This window comes from Anomaloglossus baeobatrachus, chromosome 8, assembly GCF_048569485.1.
Source record: "Anomaloglossus baeobatrachus isolate aAnoBae1 chromosome 8, aAnoBae1.hap1, whole genome shotgun sequence".
Lineage (NCBI taxonomy): Eukaryota > Metazoa > Chordata > Amphibia > Anura > Aromobatidae > Anomaloglossus > Anomaloglossus baeobatrachus.
Window position 1 is genome coordinate 183,733,880 of NC_134360.1, and position 15,651 is coordinate 183,749,530.

The 15,651-nt window shown below is 47.3% G+C and overlaps 1 protein-coding gene across 2 annotated transcripts in view; it reads right to left on the reverse strand.

The window, feature by feature from the left end:
- The window catches only part of SASS6 (SAS-6 centriolar assembly protein), a 204,456-nt gene that overhangs the window by 82,876 nt on the left and 105,929 nt on the right, over window positions 1–15,651 (reverse strand). For both annotated transcript variants that reach the window (XM_075321013.1, XM_075321012.1), the window contains exons 8-9: window positions 8,675–8,869; window positions 7,774–7,863 (exon numbers count right to left, since the gene is read on the reverse strand). In XM_075321013.1, the coding sequence (XP_075177128.1) occupies window positions 7,774–7,863; window positions 8,675–8,869 (285 nt within the window). The remainder of the gene's footprint in view (window positions 1–7,773; window positions 7,864–8,674; window positions 8,870–15,651) is intronic.

The window sequence follows — 15,651 nt, forward strand, 5'->3', positions numbered from 1 at the left end:
CGCTACACCGGCATGTCGCACACAACATCACCACTTCCTTGAGAAAATCTGTGTGCGACAGGGTGCATTTCAACACAGATACTTGGACCAGTAAGCATAGACAGGGTCATTACATGTCACTGACTGGGCACTGGCAAACTATGGTGAGAGATGGAGAAGGGTCTGCTGTACAAGTCTTGCCGTCCCCACGAGTTGTTTCAATCCTTGTTCTGTATGTAGAAGTTAATACACTGCTTCTGCCTCTTCAACCTCGTGTGGGTCCTCTACCTTTGCGCAAACCCTGTGTGGTCAGGCCACCCTTCCTTGCAACTGCGCACAAGGACTACCACACACCTCCTTACTATGCTGGCAGCAGAGCTCAATGCCATCAGGCGGTCAAAGTTTTACTTTGAAATGTATGGGAAATGTGAGTCACACCGCTATTACAGAGAATAGTAGTCAGGCAGGGTCAAAACATTAATTGAGGAACAGGAACAGAATGGGACGGCCAGGACTTAATCAGAAAACAAGCAGAGGTGAAATGCGTATCGGCCAACAAGGTACATAAACAGCAAGCAGGAAAAGTAGTCAGGTAACAAGCACACAAAATCATAAAACTGAACTGGGGGTAAAATTAACCAGAGGTTCATAGCTATGTCTGGCAGTGGTCTGCAGACAGGATGGGCATAAAAAAGGGTGTGGTGTCTTCCCATTGGTTGTAGCTGAATGATGGTATTTCATCTGTGAGATACCCACCAGCTACATTCAGCCAGAGATTCTGCATCTGTCAAGGTAATGCAGCCCAGTGGGTGAGCATAACCTGCGTCCACCTGCGCCGCTGGCATCGACTACTCTCCCATCATCAGCACTATTCATGAAAGGAACACGTTGTCACCTGGCGACCGGAGTACAAATTGACGGAGCGGACTCCGTTGGTGACTTAACAGCCGTGTGCGGCAATGATGCAAACCTGGCTGCGGGCCATCCTCAGGGCAATGTGACACACGTGCCTTTTATGGCTCACGTGTTGATCCGAATTCTCCAGCAATTTTTAAAACACCATCACGGCCTACATGGCCTTGTGCAGCGGGCACGCTCGCTATGTGCTCACTTCCATCGTGCGCACACAGCAGCTCAACAACTTTCATCACTCCGGAAGTCTTAGGGTCTGGCAGTTAAACGCCGGAAATGCGATGTTCCGACACGCAGGAATTGGAATCTGCACATGTTGCAGCGTGTGTGGCAGCACCGCAGAGCCCTGCTGAAATACGGTAAGACATATAGCCTGGGATAAGTTGATCCAGAGGTGGTGCAGATCACGCTGCTGGAGTGGTGTCAGATCAAGGACCTATGCACCCTGCTACACAGTTTTGAAATGTCGACGAAGATGTTTAGCACTGGCAATGTCATTCTCAGCGTGACAATTCTGGTCATCTACATGATGGAGCACACTGTAATTATTATTCGGAGTCAGGTGTTGGGACAAGAGGAAGGGGAGGAAGTACAGGAGGAGTCATATGCGGAAGGGATAACAAGATCTACGAGGTCCAGATGGTCAGCGGCACCTATGCGGCAGTCATGGTGAGGGAGAGGGATTAACAAGGGCGCATAGTATCAGCAAAAAGTGTTGATGAAAGTGCAGGAGCCCATGAAGAAATGGAGGACGAACTGGCGATGGGCATGGAAGACTCAGCAGATGAGTGAGAGCTTGCTCACATTTCGGTTGTGCGAGGTTGTGGGTAGAGGGCAGAGGAAGGATGCACGATTCTCACCTCTCTGCCACCAACACACCAAGGACTTGGTCCTCCTGGATGCACAAGACACATGAGCGCCTTCTTGCTGCACTACCTACATGACCCTCGGATTGTATGAATTTGAAGTAATCCTGAATACTGGGTTGCCACACTGTTAGATCCCCGGTACAAGACAAAATTTGGCGAACTAATTCCTGCCATAGAAATAGACGCACGTATACAGGAGTATCTGCAGAATGTGGTACGCAATCTTAGATCTACTTTTCCACTAAACACCAGTGCTGCACAGAGTGAATCTCAACACTTTGTCATGGATAGGAGGAAATGGTCTTTTACTTGTCCACATCGGAGGGACCGAGGGATGGCTGCTGTGCTGAGATGGCGTTGAGTACGGTGTCCCTGCACAGTTGCACTTTTGGTCATATCCCAAAATGAGTTGAAAAAGGACAGATGCTGTTGGAAAGGGGAACAGGTGTGTTGGAAAGGGGAAAAAAATTTTGGTCCGTGGATTTGGTGGTTAAACAACTGTAACATTTGCTGAAGAAACAACATCTGTTACAGTGGGACTGGCAGATTTGGATAAAGTGGTATATAATCTGTGACCGCTATATAACAAAAATTAATAAGAAAAGAAAGAGAAAGGTATATATCACCTTCAGCAGTCAGTGTCCACCGTGCTCCCAGTTGGAAAAGGAGAGGTTGGCAACTTGAAGGTTTGGTGGAGGATACAGAGCTGTGTGGCTATGAAACTAATAGTAGCCTGAACCGAGTTAGACGCCATTCGGATCTGGAGACTGTGAGCCCTGTTAGCGTCACAGGGTCCACATGCCCACCCAGCCCAGGAACTCCCTGTTAACAACACAGGGGCCATTGAGTACGCTGACCGTGTGCGTAGGGGCCACACCTGTGGACAGCAGGCGCATCAGCAGCAGCAGGCCTGTTAATGCCACTGGGCTGCACAAGCAGGACTGTTAGGACAGGAGCTGGTCTTAACCGTTCTGCGTTACCAACTGTGGTGGTGGCCTGCATCCACCACCCTATCCCTGCCTACCTCTGGCCTAAAGCCGCAATGGGTTCAACACATGGAGGTGTGCTCTTTCGGAGCATAATAGAAGACTGCGCACCTCCTTGTTGGCTCCAGCCCCTTTTATAACCTGGGTCCGCCCCAAACCAGGGTGAACCACAATGCACCTCCTGGAGACAAAAGCAGAGTGACACGTCATGAGTGGCATAACTAGCGTCCTATTTGGAAACGCAACTTCAATGATGACCTCATGGCTGCCATGACCCAAACACCTCACCAGTCATCGTCTGACCATCAATAATGCGGTGACAAGTCATAGGTGTGGGCCTCTGCAAGCCATTTGGGAGGACACCTGATGCCCTGTGGTCTATATGGGACCCCCACATCAGGGCCAGGGCCAAAGAGTTCATTACCGGACCTAGTCTCTGATGCAGGAAGTGCCTGAGCATGCTCAGTAGCATGAAATACAGTCTCTGAAAAAAGACTATCAGCTTTAGCATGGTGTCTAGGCACAAAACAGGACTTAGACCCGGCACAGAATGCAAGCACCTGTGCAAAGAGGCTTTTCACACTTAGTGTGGGAGCATGCGCTGTATCCCGAAATGAAGACTTAGCGTCAGGAATGGCACAGTCAGGCTGAGCATACTCACTAGGCGAAACACTGTAATTATGCTGCAGCTGGGGTACATCGGCACACGCATGCGCACTAGCTGCCTCTCCACACTTAGACGTGGAGGGGAAATTTGTCTTGGAGATGCTGTCTATGAACAGAAGGAAAAGCTAAAGGAAGCCTGACTTTCTATCCCTCCGAATTATGAAATGCAGCAATGAATTCCATGAGTTTGCTATAACATTAGCGTAGCTAAATGTGCATGAGGGTGTGATGTAGAGGTGCTAGAAATAGCTTGTCACCAGTGGGGCACTAATGGAATACAACAGCCAGTTCTATGATGCCACAAAATGGCAGTATTTTGTGCTATCATTATAGCTTATTAAAAACAGAGCACGAGGTTGTCATGCAGAGGTGCTGCACATAGATTTGCAGTAGTGTGAATAGACAAAAGTACAATAGCCACGTTTAGGATACAACTAGGTACAGTGAGTGTTTGCTAGTATAATGGCTGAGTTTAAAAAAGTTTGAGTGTGCAATGCAGGCAGACGTGCTGCAAATAACGTTCCAATACTGTGAATTGACAAAAGTACAATAGCCACGTTTAGGATACAACTAGGTACACTGAGTGTTTGCTAGTATAATGGCTGAGTTTAAAAAAGTTAGAGTGTGCAATGCAGGCAGACGTGCTGCAAATATCGTTCCAATACTGTGAATAGACAAAAGTACAATAGCCACGTTTAGGATACAACTAGGTACACTGAGTGTTTGCTACTATAAATGGCTGAGTTTAAAAAAGTTTGAGTGTGCAATGCAGGCAGACGTGCTGCAAATAACGTTCCAATACTGTGAATTGACAAAAGTACAATAGCCACGTTTAGGATACAACTAGGTACACTGAGTGTTTGCTACTATAAATGGCTGAGTTTAAAAAAGTTAGAGTGTGCAATGCAGGCAGACGTGCTGCAAATATCGTTCCAATACTGTGAATAGACAAAAGTACAATAGCCACGTTTAGGATACAACTAGGTACACTGAGTGTTTGCTACTATAAATGGCTGAGTTTAAAAAAGTTTGAGTGTGCAATGCAGGCAGACGTGCTGCAAATAACGTTCCAATACTGTGAATTGACAAAAGTACAATAGCCACGTTTAGGATACAACTAGGTACACTGAGTGTTTGCTACTATAAATGGCTGAGTTTAAAAAAGTTAGAGTGTGCAATGCAGGCAGACGTGCTGCAAATATCGTTCCAATACTGTGAATAGACAAAAGTACAATAGCCACGTTTAGGATACAACTAGGTACACTGAGTGTTTGCTAGTATAATGGCTTAGTAACAATGAGTTGTAGTGTGCAATGCAGGCAGACGTGCTCTGCAAATGTCTTTGCACTAGTGGGACTATAGCAAAGTCCAATAGCCACGTTTAGGATGCCACTAGGTACACTGAGTGTTTGCTAGTAAAATTGCTTAGTTTAAAAAAGTTGGAGTGTGCAATGCAGGCAGATGTGCTCTGCTAATATCTTTGCACTAGTGGGACTATAGCAAAGTCCAATAGCCACGTATAGGATGCCACTAGGTACACTGAGTGTTTGCTAGTATAATGGCTTAGTTAAAATGAGTTTGAGTGTGCAATGCAGGCAGACGCGCTATGCAAATGTCTTTGCACTAGTGGGACTATAGCAAAGTCCAATAGCCACGTATAGGATGCCACTAGGTACACTGAGTGTTTGCTAGTATAATGGCTTGGTTTTAATGAGTTGGAGTGTGCAATGCAGGCAGACGCGCTCTGCAAATGTCTTTGCACTAGTGGGACTATAGCAAAGTCCAATAGCCACGTATAGGATGCCACTAGGTACACTGAGTGTTTGCTAGTATAATGGCTTGGTTAGAATGAGTTGTAGTGTGCAATGCAGGCAGATGTGCTCTGCTAATGTCTTTGCACTAGTGGGACTATAGCAAAGTCCAATAGCCACGTATAGGATGCCACTAGGTACACTGAGTGTTTGCTAGTATAATGGCTTAGTTAAAATGAGTTTGAGTGTGCAATGCAGGCAGACGCGCTATGCAAATGTCTTTGCACTAGTGGGACTATAGCAAAGTCCAATAGCCACGTATAGGATGCCACTAGGTACACTGAGTGTTTGCTAGTATAATGGCTTGGTTAGAATGAGTTGTAGTGTGCAATGCAGGCAGATGTGCTCTGCTAATGTCTTTGCACTAGTGGGACTATAGCAAAGTCCAATAGCCACGTATAGGATGCCACTAGGTACACTGAGTGTTTGCTAGTATAATGGCTTAGTTAAAATGAGTTTGAGTGTGCAATGCCGGCAGACGCGCTATGCAAATGTCTTTGCACTAGTGGGACTATAGCAAAGTCCAATAGCCACGTATAGGATGCCACTAGGTACACTGAGTGTTTGCTAGTATAATGGCTTGGTTTTAATGAGTTGGAGTGTGCAATGCAGGCAGACGCGCTCTGCAAATGTCTTTGCACTAGTGGGACTATAGCAAAGTCCAATAGCCACGTATAGGATGCCACTAGGTACACTGAGTGTTTGCTAGTATAATGGCTTGGTTAGAATGAGTTGTAGTGTGCAATGCAGGCAGACGCGCTCTGCAAATGTCTTTGCACTAGTGGGACTATAGCAAAGTCCAATAGCCACGTATAGGATGCCACTAGGTACACTGAGTGTTTGCTAGTATAATGGCTTGGTTAGAATGAGTTGTAGTGTGCAATGCAGGCAGACGCGCTCTGCAAATGTCTTTGCACTAGTGGGACTATAGCAAAGTCCAATAGCCACGTATAGGATGCCACTAGGTACACTGAGTGTTTGCTAGTATAATGGCTTAGTTATCAGTTGGAGTGTGCAGAGGACAAGAGGGTACAGTGGCAGGATTGTGGTGCTCTGGGTAGAGGAATGGAAGCCTGCCTTTCTATTCCCTCCTAATGGTGAAATGCAGGTAGGAAATCCCTGACCTGGGCTACACAGACGCTGTTGCTGTTTTCAGGACCTGTCACCTATGGCTCTCTGACCCTGCCGGTTGGAGCCCTTAAAAGGACTGCTATAAAGTGCTCTCCCTAAGCTGTCTAACGCTGTGTATGCAGCGCATACAGCTGTATCGGCTATAGGACTCAGGAAGACGGAGCTGCGACAGTGATGTCTGACACCAAAGACGCAGAAGGCAGATAATGGCGTCCGTGAAGAAAATGTCCGGTTTTATAATGCAGGGACATGTGACATGCAGATCCTATCACACATGCCGTTGCTTCTCTGGCTCAAAGTCCACTTAGCTGTGTGTGTGTCTGTGATTGGCTGACATGCTGGCCCGCCCCACAAGACGCGCGCGCTTAGGGAAGGAAGACAAGAAAAAAAAAAAAAAAAAATGGCGATCGCCATTATAGAAACAGCAGTGATCTGAAGGCGCTGTTCACGCACACTATACACTGAAATGTGATAATAGTTTGATTCACAGAGTGACTTACACTATTACAGCAGAAACCAAGCTATGATTTAGCTGTTTTTTGGCTGCTAGAACCGTTCTCGAACGTTTCTAGAACTACCGAGCTTTTGCAAAAAGCTCGAGTTCTAGTTCGATCTAGAACATGCCCCAAAATCACTCGAGCCGCGAACTGGAGAACCACGAACCACGAACCGCGCTCAACTCTACTCATTAGTGATCTCGCTGTGTGTAACACTGATCAGCGATCTGGCCCCTGTTGTGAAATCGCTGCTAGTTACACACTGCTCTGGTTCATTTTTTGGACGTTGCTCTCCCGCTGTGAAGCATACATCGCTGTGTTTGACAGCGAGAGAGCAATGATCTGAATGTGCAGGGAGCTGGCTTCTGGCAGCCTGTGGTAAGCTGTAACCAAGGTAAATATCGGGTAACCAAGCGAAGTGCTTTGCTTGGTTACCCGATACCGTTACCCGATTGGTTACCTTAGTTACTAGCGTCCGCCGCTCTCAGGCTGCCAGTGCCGGCTCCCTGCACACGTAGCCAGAGTACACATCGGGTAAAAAGCAAAGCGGTTTGCTTATTAACCCGATGTGTACTCTGGTTACGAGTGCAGGGAGCCAGCGCTAAGCGGTGTGTGCTGGTAACCAAGGTAAATATCGGGTAACCAAGCGCTTGGTTACCCAATATTTACCTTAGTTACCAAGCACAGCATCGCTTCCACGCATTGCTGGGGGCTGGTCACTGGTTGCTGGTGAGCTCTGCCTGATTGACAGCTCACCAGCGACCATGTAGCGATGCACCAGCGATCCTGACCAGGTCAGATCGCTGGTGGGATCGCTGGAGCGTCGCTAAAGTGTGACTGTACCCTTACTGAGGCCGTACCTCTCCATAATCCCACTGTAAACCAGAGTCTAGATTTAAAATGAAACTGATCTGCCTTTTACCTTGAGGAGCTCGGCAGATAAGGATTTTATTGTAGCTTCCAACTTTCCAATCTGCACTTGCTTCTTCTCAGCACCAAATTCTAAAGCAGCCTGTTAACAAAAACAAGATATTAATGGAGGCCACACACGAAGAAGTGTGAAGGAGACAATATCAAACATTATTGCATAGGTTGTATGTGGAGGGTGTTCAAGAGCGGACCCCTCCTCCACTCCACAGCCAGCATTCTGTGACCAACAGCTGCACCTCAGAGCTGACCTCCCTCCACAGCCAGCATTCTGTGACCAACAGCTGCACTCTGAAGCTGAAAAAAACCACACACACACACACACACACACACACACACACACACACGTATTTACTGTGTAATTTACTGAATTACTAATAGCAACATTTACATGCAGTGTTCGCCAGTGGTCGTGGGCACAGGCCTCCATTGCAATGGCAACCTGTAATGCGATTGCAGGGCACAGATGGGTTCACATAGAATCTAGGGGTCTGGTGTTGGCCCCCCAATGCTGACATCTTTGTACCCTTTTAATGCTGAGGCACATGCTGTTGATTAATGTAGACCAGAATGGCATATTTCTAATGATTTCAATCACTTATAAAGTCTTTCCCGTTTATCAGCAAAGTGTTTGGCAAAATGAAGAATGAATGTGATTGAAAATGACATCTCATCTTGCAAAAAAAAAAAAAAAAATTGACCTCATAAGGCTGCTTTGACAGATGGTTGGGCTGTTAAGGCCGTTGGAAAAGGAGGGGAAAAAAAACCCAAAAACAGACGGGTGAGTAAAAAGAATAAATACCTGCCTTTAAGGGATTATGGATGTATAGACACCTTTATGCATAAAGTTACCCACAGGTTTGTAATGTGCCTATAGATTTTAGGCTGTATCCTACCTTTTGTTCTTGAGTGGCTGCTAGGATTTCATTACTCCTCAATACCAGTTGATCCTTGTCTTTCAGCTCTTGCTCCAGAACAGCTAGTCGTGTCTGCAGGCGATTCATCTCCTTTTCCTTGTCATGGCACTCTGCATCCAGTGCACTGTTCTCTCTTCCAAGGGATGTCACCTTCTGCTGTGCTCGTTGGAGTTCCTATTAAAACAAAAACAAACACAATATATCTATCTATATCTCAGTGCAAGGTGGTTATAAAATAGAGCACAGTTTATTCATCTGTTCCTGTAAAGTTTCAACATTTCAAGTCACCTTTAATCAGTCACACTAAGGAATATAGCTTGAATGATGATAATAATAATAATAAAAAATAAAAATGAAGTTGAAAAGGTATTCCATCTCCAAGATCCCATCCCAATAGTAGGAATAACAACAATAATAATATTATAAATACAATTTTTTATTACCTAATACATTCAATTAGAAATGTAGTGGTTATACCTAAAGGTCCTGCAATGCCCTGATCAAGAGGTAAGCGACAGTGAATCAGGAGAACTATACTACATTTATAATTGGATGTATTTGCTAATATTCCTTATTACACTTACTACATATTGAGATGGGATCTTGGAGATAAGAATAACCCTTCAACTACTTCAGAACTCGCCGAACACTACAAATGTACCACAGTCCTCTAAATCCCTGCACTGACGTGCTCAAACATCAATGCAGTCTAATCCGCTTTCACTAGATCAGGAAGCTGTGAGAGAGGGAGGTAACTGTGCCCGGAGCCTGCGCACATTAAGCTCTCTGCTCAATGAAAATCAGAGAGCTCCATTTGTGCACGCACCAACTACTGGCGGCATTATTTGAAGATCACACCGCAGCCTGCACAGCCCTGCACCGCCGACAGAGCATCTCCCCTGCCGCAGCGAGCACAGCCCCGCCGACAGAGCATCTCACCCGCTGCATTGCCCTGCTCCACACAGCGCCCACCGCAGTCAGCATAGCATCCATTCTACACCTCCTGGTAAGCTACAATCGGATTTTAAAACGCAGTCCTTATTTTCCTCCCAAATTTTTGGGAAGAAAGGTGCATCTTATAATCTGAAAAATACGGTAAGTAAAAAGAAACACTGCCAGTCTAAATAGCTGCCCCAATATAAAAAAAAAAATGTATCTATATATATAAATACATTTCTATGGAAAGTTCTAACAAATATAAAAATATAGTGGAAAATGTGCGTATCGGAAGTTATTACCTTAATATCAGGAATAAAAAAAAAGGATTAGAAAAAATAAATACATTTTAAAGGGAACCTGTCAGGTGCAATATGCTCCCAGGACCACGAGCAGTTCTGGGTGCATATTGCTACTCCCTGCCTAACCGTCCCTGTATACACTAGCATAGATAAAGGGATCTTTAAAAAAAGGATTTTTAAAGATTCTTTATAATTTGCTAATGAGGCCAGGGACTAGTTGCAAGGGCATTACATCCAGACTAATGCGCCCTCTTAGCATGGTAGTACACACACAGGGATGTACTAACATGCTATTCAATGTAGCATCACTGGCGGTGATGTGTGTACCTGTGTCTAATGTCAAGAAGTCCCCAGCACTTCCGGTCATGTGCAGTAGTAAGCGGATTGTACGCATCCCAGCTTCAGCGAGGACTAATGCGCATGACCGGAAGTGTCAGGACTTCAGAACAGCGGTCACAAGTATGTGCGTCACCACTGGTGAGACTGAATTGAGAAGCATGTTCGCAAGCCCCTGTGGGTGTAATACCATGCTAAGAGGACGGAGTAGTAGGGGGAAGTAACTCCCTTGGGATTAGTCCCCGCGCTCATTAGCATATTATAAAGAATCTTTAGAATTCCTTTTTCTAAAGATCTCTTTATCTATGCTAGTGTATACAGGGATGGTTAGGCAGGGATTAGCAATATGCACCCAGAACTGCTCGTGGGTCTGGCTGCACATTGCACTCGATAGCTCTATAATTATGTATTTTAAAGTGAATCTATTAACCCCTTCACGACCACGGGCAGTAAAATTACGTCCTATTTTAACGTGACTTAACGACCAGGGACGTAATTTTACTGCCTTAACTTCATTTGATTGCCGTGGCCATAGCAACGGCTTTCAAATGATGTCCCCTGCTGTTTCTTACAGCAGGGGACCTTTTCGTGACCCCAGGGGGGGCGGCATCGCAACCCCCCATCGACGATCGTTGTGAATGGCTGTTCAAATTTGAACCGCCAACCACAACATTCGCACTGATTTCGGCAAAAATAATGCCCGAATTAGTGCGATACTGTGAGATCCTGCTATGATCTATTGTAGCAGCTACAGCAGATCATAGGTGGATCTCAAACATGCCGCCCCCAGCCCCTGCAGCACTGATTGGAGCGATCGTGCTATGACGCGCAATCGCTCCAATCAGTGTGCAGTGGGGCACTCTGATCTGCAGGTGTCCGCCCTCCCCAGGCCTGTGCTGGTCTGGGGAGCCTCCCCCAACATGTCTGCAGCGTGGAGTGGCTGGTACTTGTGGTACCACGCCACCGCTGCCGCCGCTTTTGTCACCGCTTCTGGGCCTGCTCCACGTGAGTATTCCACTCCCGTTATGGCCCCTGCGCACTCCCGTTATGGCCCCTGCGCGTGCCCCCCCCCCGATCTGCCCCCCGACATCCCGATCTGCTCCCCCTGCGATCTGCCTGCCTCCTCTGTCATCTCTATTCTGCTTCCTTCCTTCTTTCCTTGCTTCTCCGGTATCCCCCTCTGCTCTCCCCCTCCCCTTGACGTCCACTTACCTGCCTTCACCGGGTCGTCCGATTTCTTCACTGGCCCGATCACATCTGCCTCCATCTCTGGGTCCTTCTTGGGTCTTCTGCTGATCTGTCCAACGTCCTGCCTGCGGCTCCTGTACAGCTGTCTCTCTCGCTTGCCTTCTGTTCCTCCTGCTACCTCCTCTGGGTACTGCGAGTATAACTTTTTTTCCCTGTATCCTGTCCATTTTTACACCTCATCTGTCCGTGCGTCCCACCGAGCACTGATCATGGATGCAGATAGCGGATCTGCATCCGTGGTCAATTTTTGTCGTGACTTTTTTTTTCCGTATACCCAACGCGTTTTGTATCGCATCTGTCCGTGCGTCCCGCCAATTGCTGATCAGGGATGCAGATAACGTATCTGCATCTCTGCTCAATTTTTGGCGTGACTCTTTTCCGTATCCGCGACGCTTTTTATATCGCATCTGTCCGTGCGTCTCGCCAAGCGCTGATCAGGGATGCAGATAACGGATCTGCATCCCTGCTCAATTTTTGGCGTGACTTTTTCTTTTTTTCCGTATCACCGACGCTTTTTGTATCTCATCCGAATGTGCGTCCTGCAGCGGCCGATCAGTGCACCGCGTCTGTGCGTTTGAAAAGTCAAATGGTGTTCGTTCTCTTCTGAGCCCCACCATGTGCCCAAACAATTTATTTCCACCACATGAGGTATCTGCTTACTCAGGAAAAATTGCACAAGACGTTTTATGGTGCAGTTTTTCCTGATACCGTTGTAAAAAAAAAAAAAAAAGCTACCTGGTTGATGCAAAAATTTTGTGGTAAAAAAATATAAAAATTTTCACGGTTCAACGTTATCAACTTCTGTGGAGCCCCTGGGGGTGCAAGGGGCTCACCAAACACCTAGATAATTTCCTTGAGGGGATGGGGTCACTTGTGAGGGAGCTCCACTGTTTAGGCACCATAGGGGGTCTCCAAACATGACATGGCGTCCGCTAATGATTCCAACCAATTTTGCTGTCAAATGGTACGCTTTCTCTTCTGAGCACTGCCGTGTGTCCAAACATTTGATTTCCACCACATATGAGGTATCTGCGTACTCAGGAGAAATTGCACAATACGTTTTATGGTACATTTTTTCCTGATACCCTTGTGAAAAAAAAAGCTACGTGGTTCAAGTAACAGTTTTGTGGTGAAAAAAAAAAAAAATTGTATTCATGGCTCAACATTATCAACTTGTGTGGAGCCCCTTGGGGCTCGCTAAACATCTAGATAAATTCCTTGAGGGGTCTAGTTTCCAAAATGGGGTCACTTTTGGGGGAGCTCTATTGTTTAGGCACCTCAGGGGGTCTCCAAATGCAACATTACGTCAGCTAATGATTCCAACCAATTTTGCTGTCAAATGGTGCTCTCTCTCTTCTGAGCCCCGCCATGCGCCCAAATAATTACTCGAAGCCACAAGATCCTGCGGATAGCGAGGGAATTAGCCGAAGCCACCGCAGTGCGGTGAGAAGCCTCCAGCATGGCAGACATGGCGTAGGATGAAAAGGCTGAAGCCTGGGAAGTTAAGGCAACCAGTTCAGGCATAGAGTCCCTGGTGAGGGAATGCATCTCCTCCAGAAAAGCAGAGATGGCCTTGAGAGCCCACACTGCTGCAAAAGATGGGGAGAACGAGGCCCCTGCCGCCTCATATACAGATTTGGCCAGAAGGTCAACCTGGCGGTCAGTGGAATCCTTAAGTGAGGTGCCATCAGCCACTGATACAACTGTCCGGGCTGAGAGTCTAGACACCGGAGGGTCTACCTTTGGTGAATGAGCCCACTCCTTGACCACCTCTGGTGGAAAAGGAAAACGGTCATCAGAACCACGCTTTGGGAAGCGTTTGTCAGGACAGGCCCTAGGCTTGGTCACAGTGGCCTGAAAACTGGAGTGGTTAAAGAACACACTCTTTGTCCTCTTAGGCAAGGTAAACTGGTGCTTTTCTGCCAGAGAGGGTTGCTCCTCTGATACTGGCGGATTGAGGTCCAGTACAGAATTAATGGACGCAATCAAATCACTAACATCTGCGTCACCCTCGGTCAGATCGATGGGGCACATAGAGGTAGCGTCCGAGCCCCCAGTAAAGGCATCCTCCTCGTCCTGCGAGTCAGCTTGTGAATCAGAGCCGTGGGACGAGGAAGGAGAGGGGACCCTGCGTCTCCTTTTAGGAGGACGGGGTCTGGGACCAGATGAAGAATCCTCTGCGAGCTCTGCTGAGCGAGCCGTAGCAGCAAGGGCACCCTGTGAAGGGGGCTGATGCATGCTCAGCAGAGTCCGGGACAGCTGTCCCATGGAGTCAGCAAAGGACTGGGAGATAGACTTAGAGAAAGATTCTACCCAAGCCGGGGGTTCAGCCACCGGAGCCGGAGCAGCCGGAGGGACCACTGGGGAGACTCCAGGCTGAGGCACCACCATGTTAGAGCAGGCATCACAATGTGGATATGTGCTCGGTTCAGGCAGTACGAGCTTACATGCAGTGCATATTGAGTACAGCCTTGCAGCCTTGCTCCTAGTGTGAGACATGCTGCTGAAGTGGGGTGAATGACCCCCAGAGAGTGAATAAGCAGGTCCACAACCGGAGGTTGTGGCTTACCAGACCGTTTGTGTGCCCTCCAGATCCCACAGGCCGGACCCCCAGAGAGATGCTGCAGCCAGCGCCGATCACTGTGAGAACGCTGAGAAAATGGCGCCGGAGCGAGGAGAGGGGGCGGGGCCTACTCTAAGAGCGGGATCCGGAGGGCCAAGGAGATATACAGGGGAGGGAATATTGCCTCAGAGAGGAGTGTCCCTCCCCTGTACCGAACAGCCGCTGGGCGGAGCCGCACTGTCCCTCTGCATGACTGACATGCAGGGGCAGTGAAAACGAAACTAGGCCTCAGGCGAAGCCGGGGCCTAAATTTAACAATGCGGCCGGCGCGCAGGCACCCTCGGCGCGGTTCTCAGGTGAAAACCAGAGAACCGGCCGGAAATGTCACCAAAGTCACACAGCACACTCTCCCCAACAATAAAGTACAAGGGACCCCCCTACAATAACGTCTCAGATACTTAGCTTGTGAGACGCAGGGCCAGGTCCCTGAGGGATGAGTGCTCCGTCCGGCAGGATCCTGAAAGGGCTGCGGATGGAGACCGGTCTCCTGCAAGGCAGTGAGAACCGTGCTGGCTCCCACTTCAAGCCAGAGCCCGAGGGATGGTGAAGGAGCGCGGCATGTAAGGCTCCAGCCCTGAAATCAACCTTAACAACACCGCCGACACAGTGGGGTGAGAAGGGACATGCCGGGAGTCCAGGCTTGGACCCGCTTTTCTTCAAACTTTCCAAAAATCAATGAGAATGCATGTGTGGATGTATGCCTCCTGAACACAAAGCATTAAACTGGCTATATTTGGTTATCCAAGGGGTGTATATGCTCAGAGGGAGGAGCTACACTTTTTAGTGTAGTATTTTGTGTGTCCTCCGGAGGCAGAAGCTATACACCATGGTCTGGGTCTCCCATAGGAACGATGAAGAAATTTGAAAATTGCGAAATTTTCTAAATTTTTGCAAAATTTCCTAAATTTTCACAAATAAAACGCAAAAAATATCGGCCTAAATTTACCACTGACATGAAGTACAATATGTCACGAAAAAACAATCTCAGAATCGCCAGGATTCGTTGAAGCGTTCCAGAGTTATAACCTGTCAAAGTGACACTGGTCAGAATTGCAAAAAATGGCCCGGTCATTAGGGTGTTTTAGTGGCCGGGGGTGAAGGGGTTAAAAAAGGCACATGTATGATAAAACCCCCAAATATCCCTGAACAGGAAGAGGGTGTGGGGTAAATGACTCGTGATCTCAAAGATTAGCTGCACTGTACTGAACTTTTGACTTCAGAGACTAGCAGGAATATTTGGTGTGGAATAAGATAATGAGAACGAAAACCAAAAAGCACATGGGTGAGCAATTTATTTTCTCATAGCTGAAGACAGGATTCATAGACTCTATTGAACCAGTCTTTAGTCTATGAGGACAGCACAGCTTCAGCCCTTTACTTTTAGCCATCAGTGAAAGCCTCATTGTACCAACATGTCGAGTTTTGTGAATGGGTCGTTACTCTATCAGTAATAACCCTCTAACACCCCCAATAGGTCTAGTAATTTAAAGTTTACCATTAGTGAGTCACAT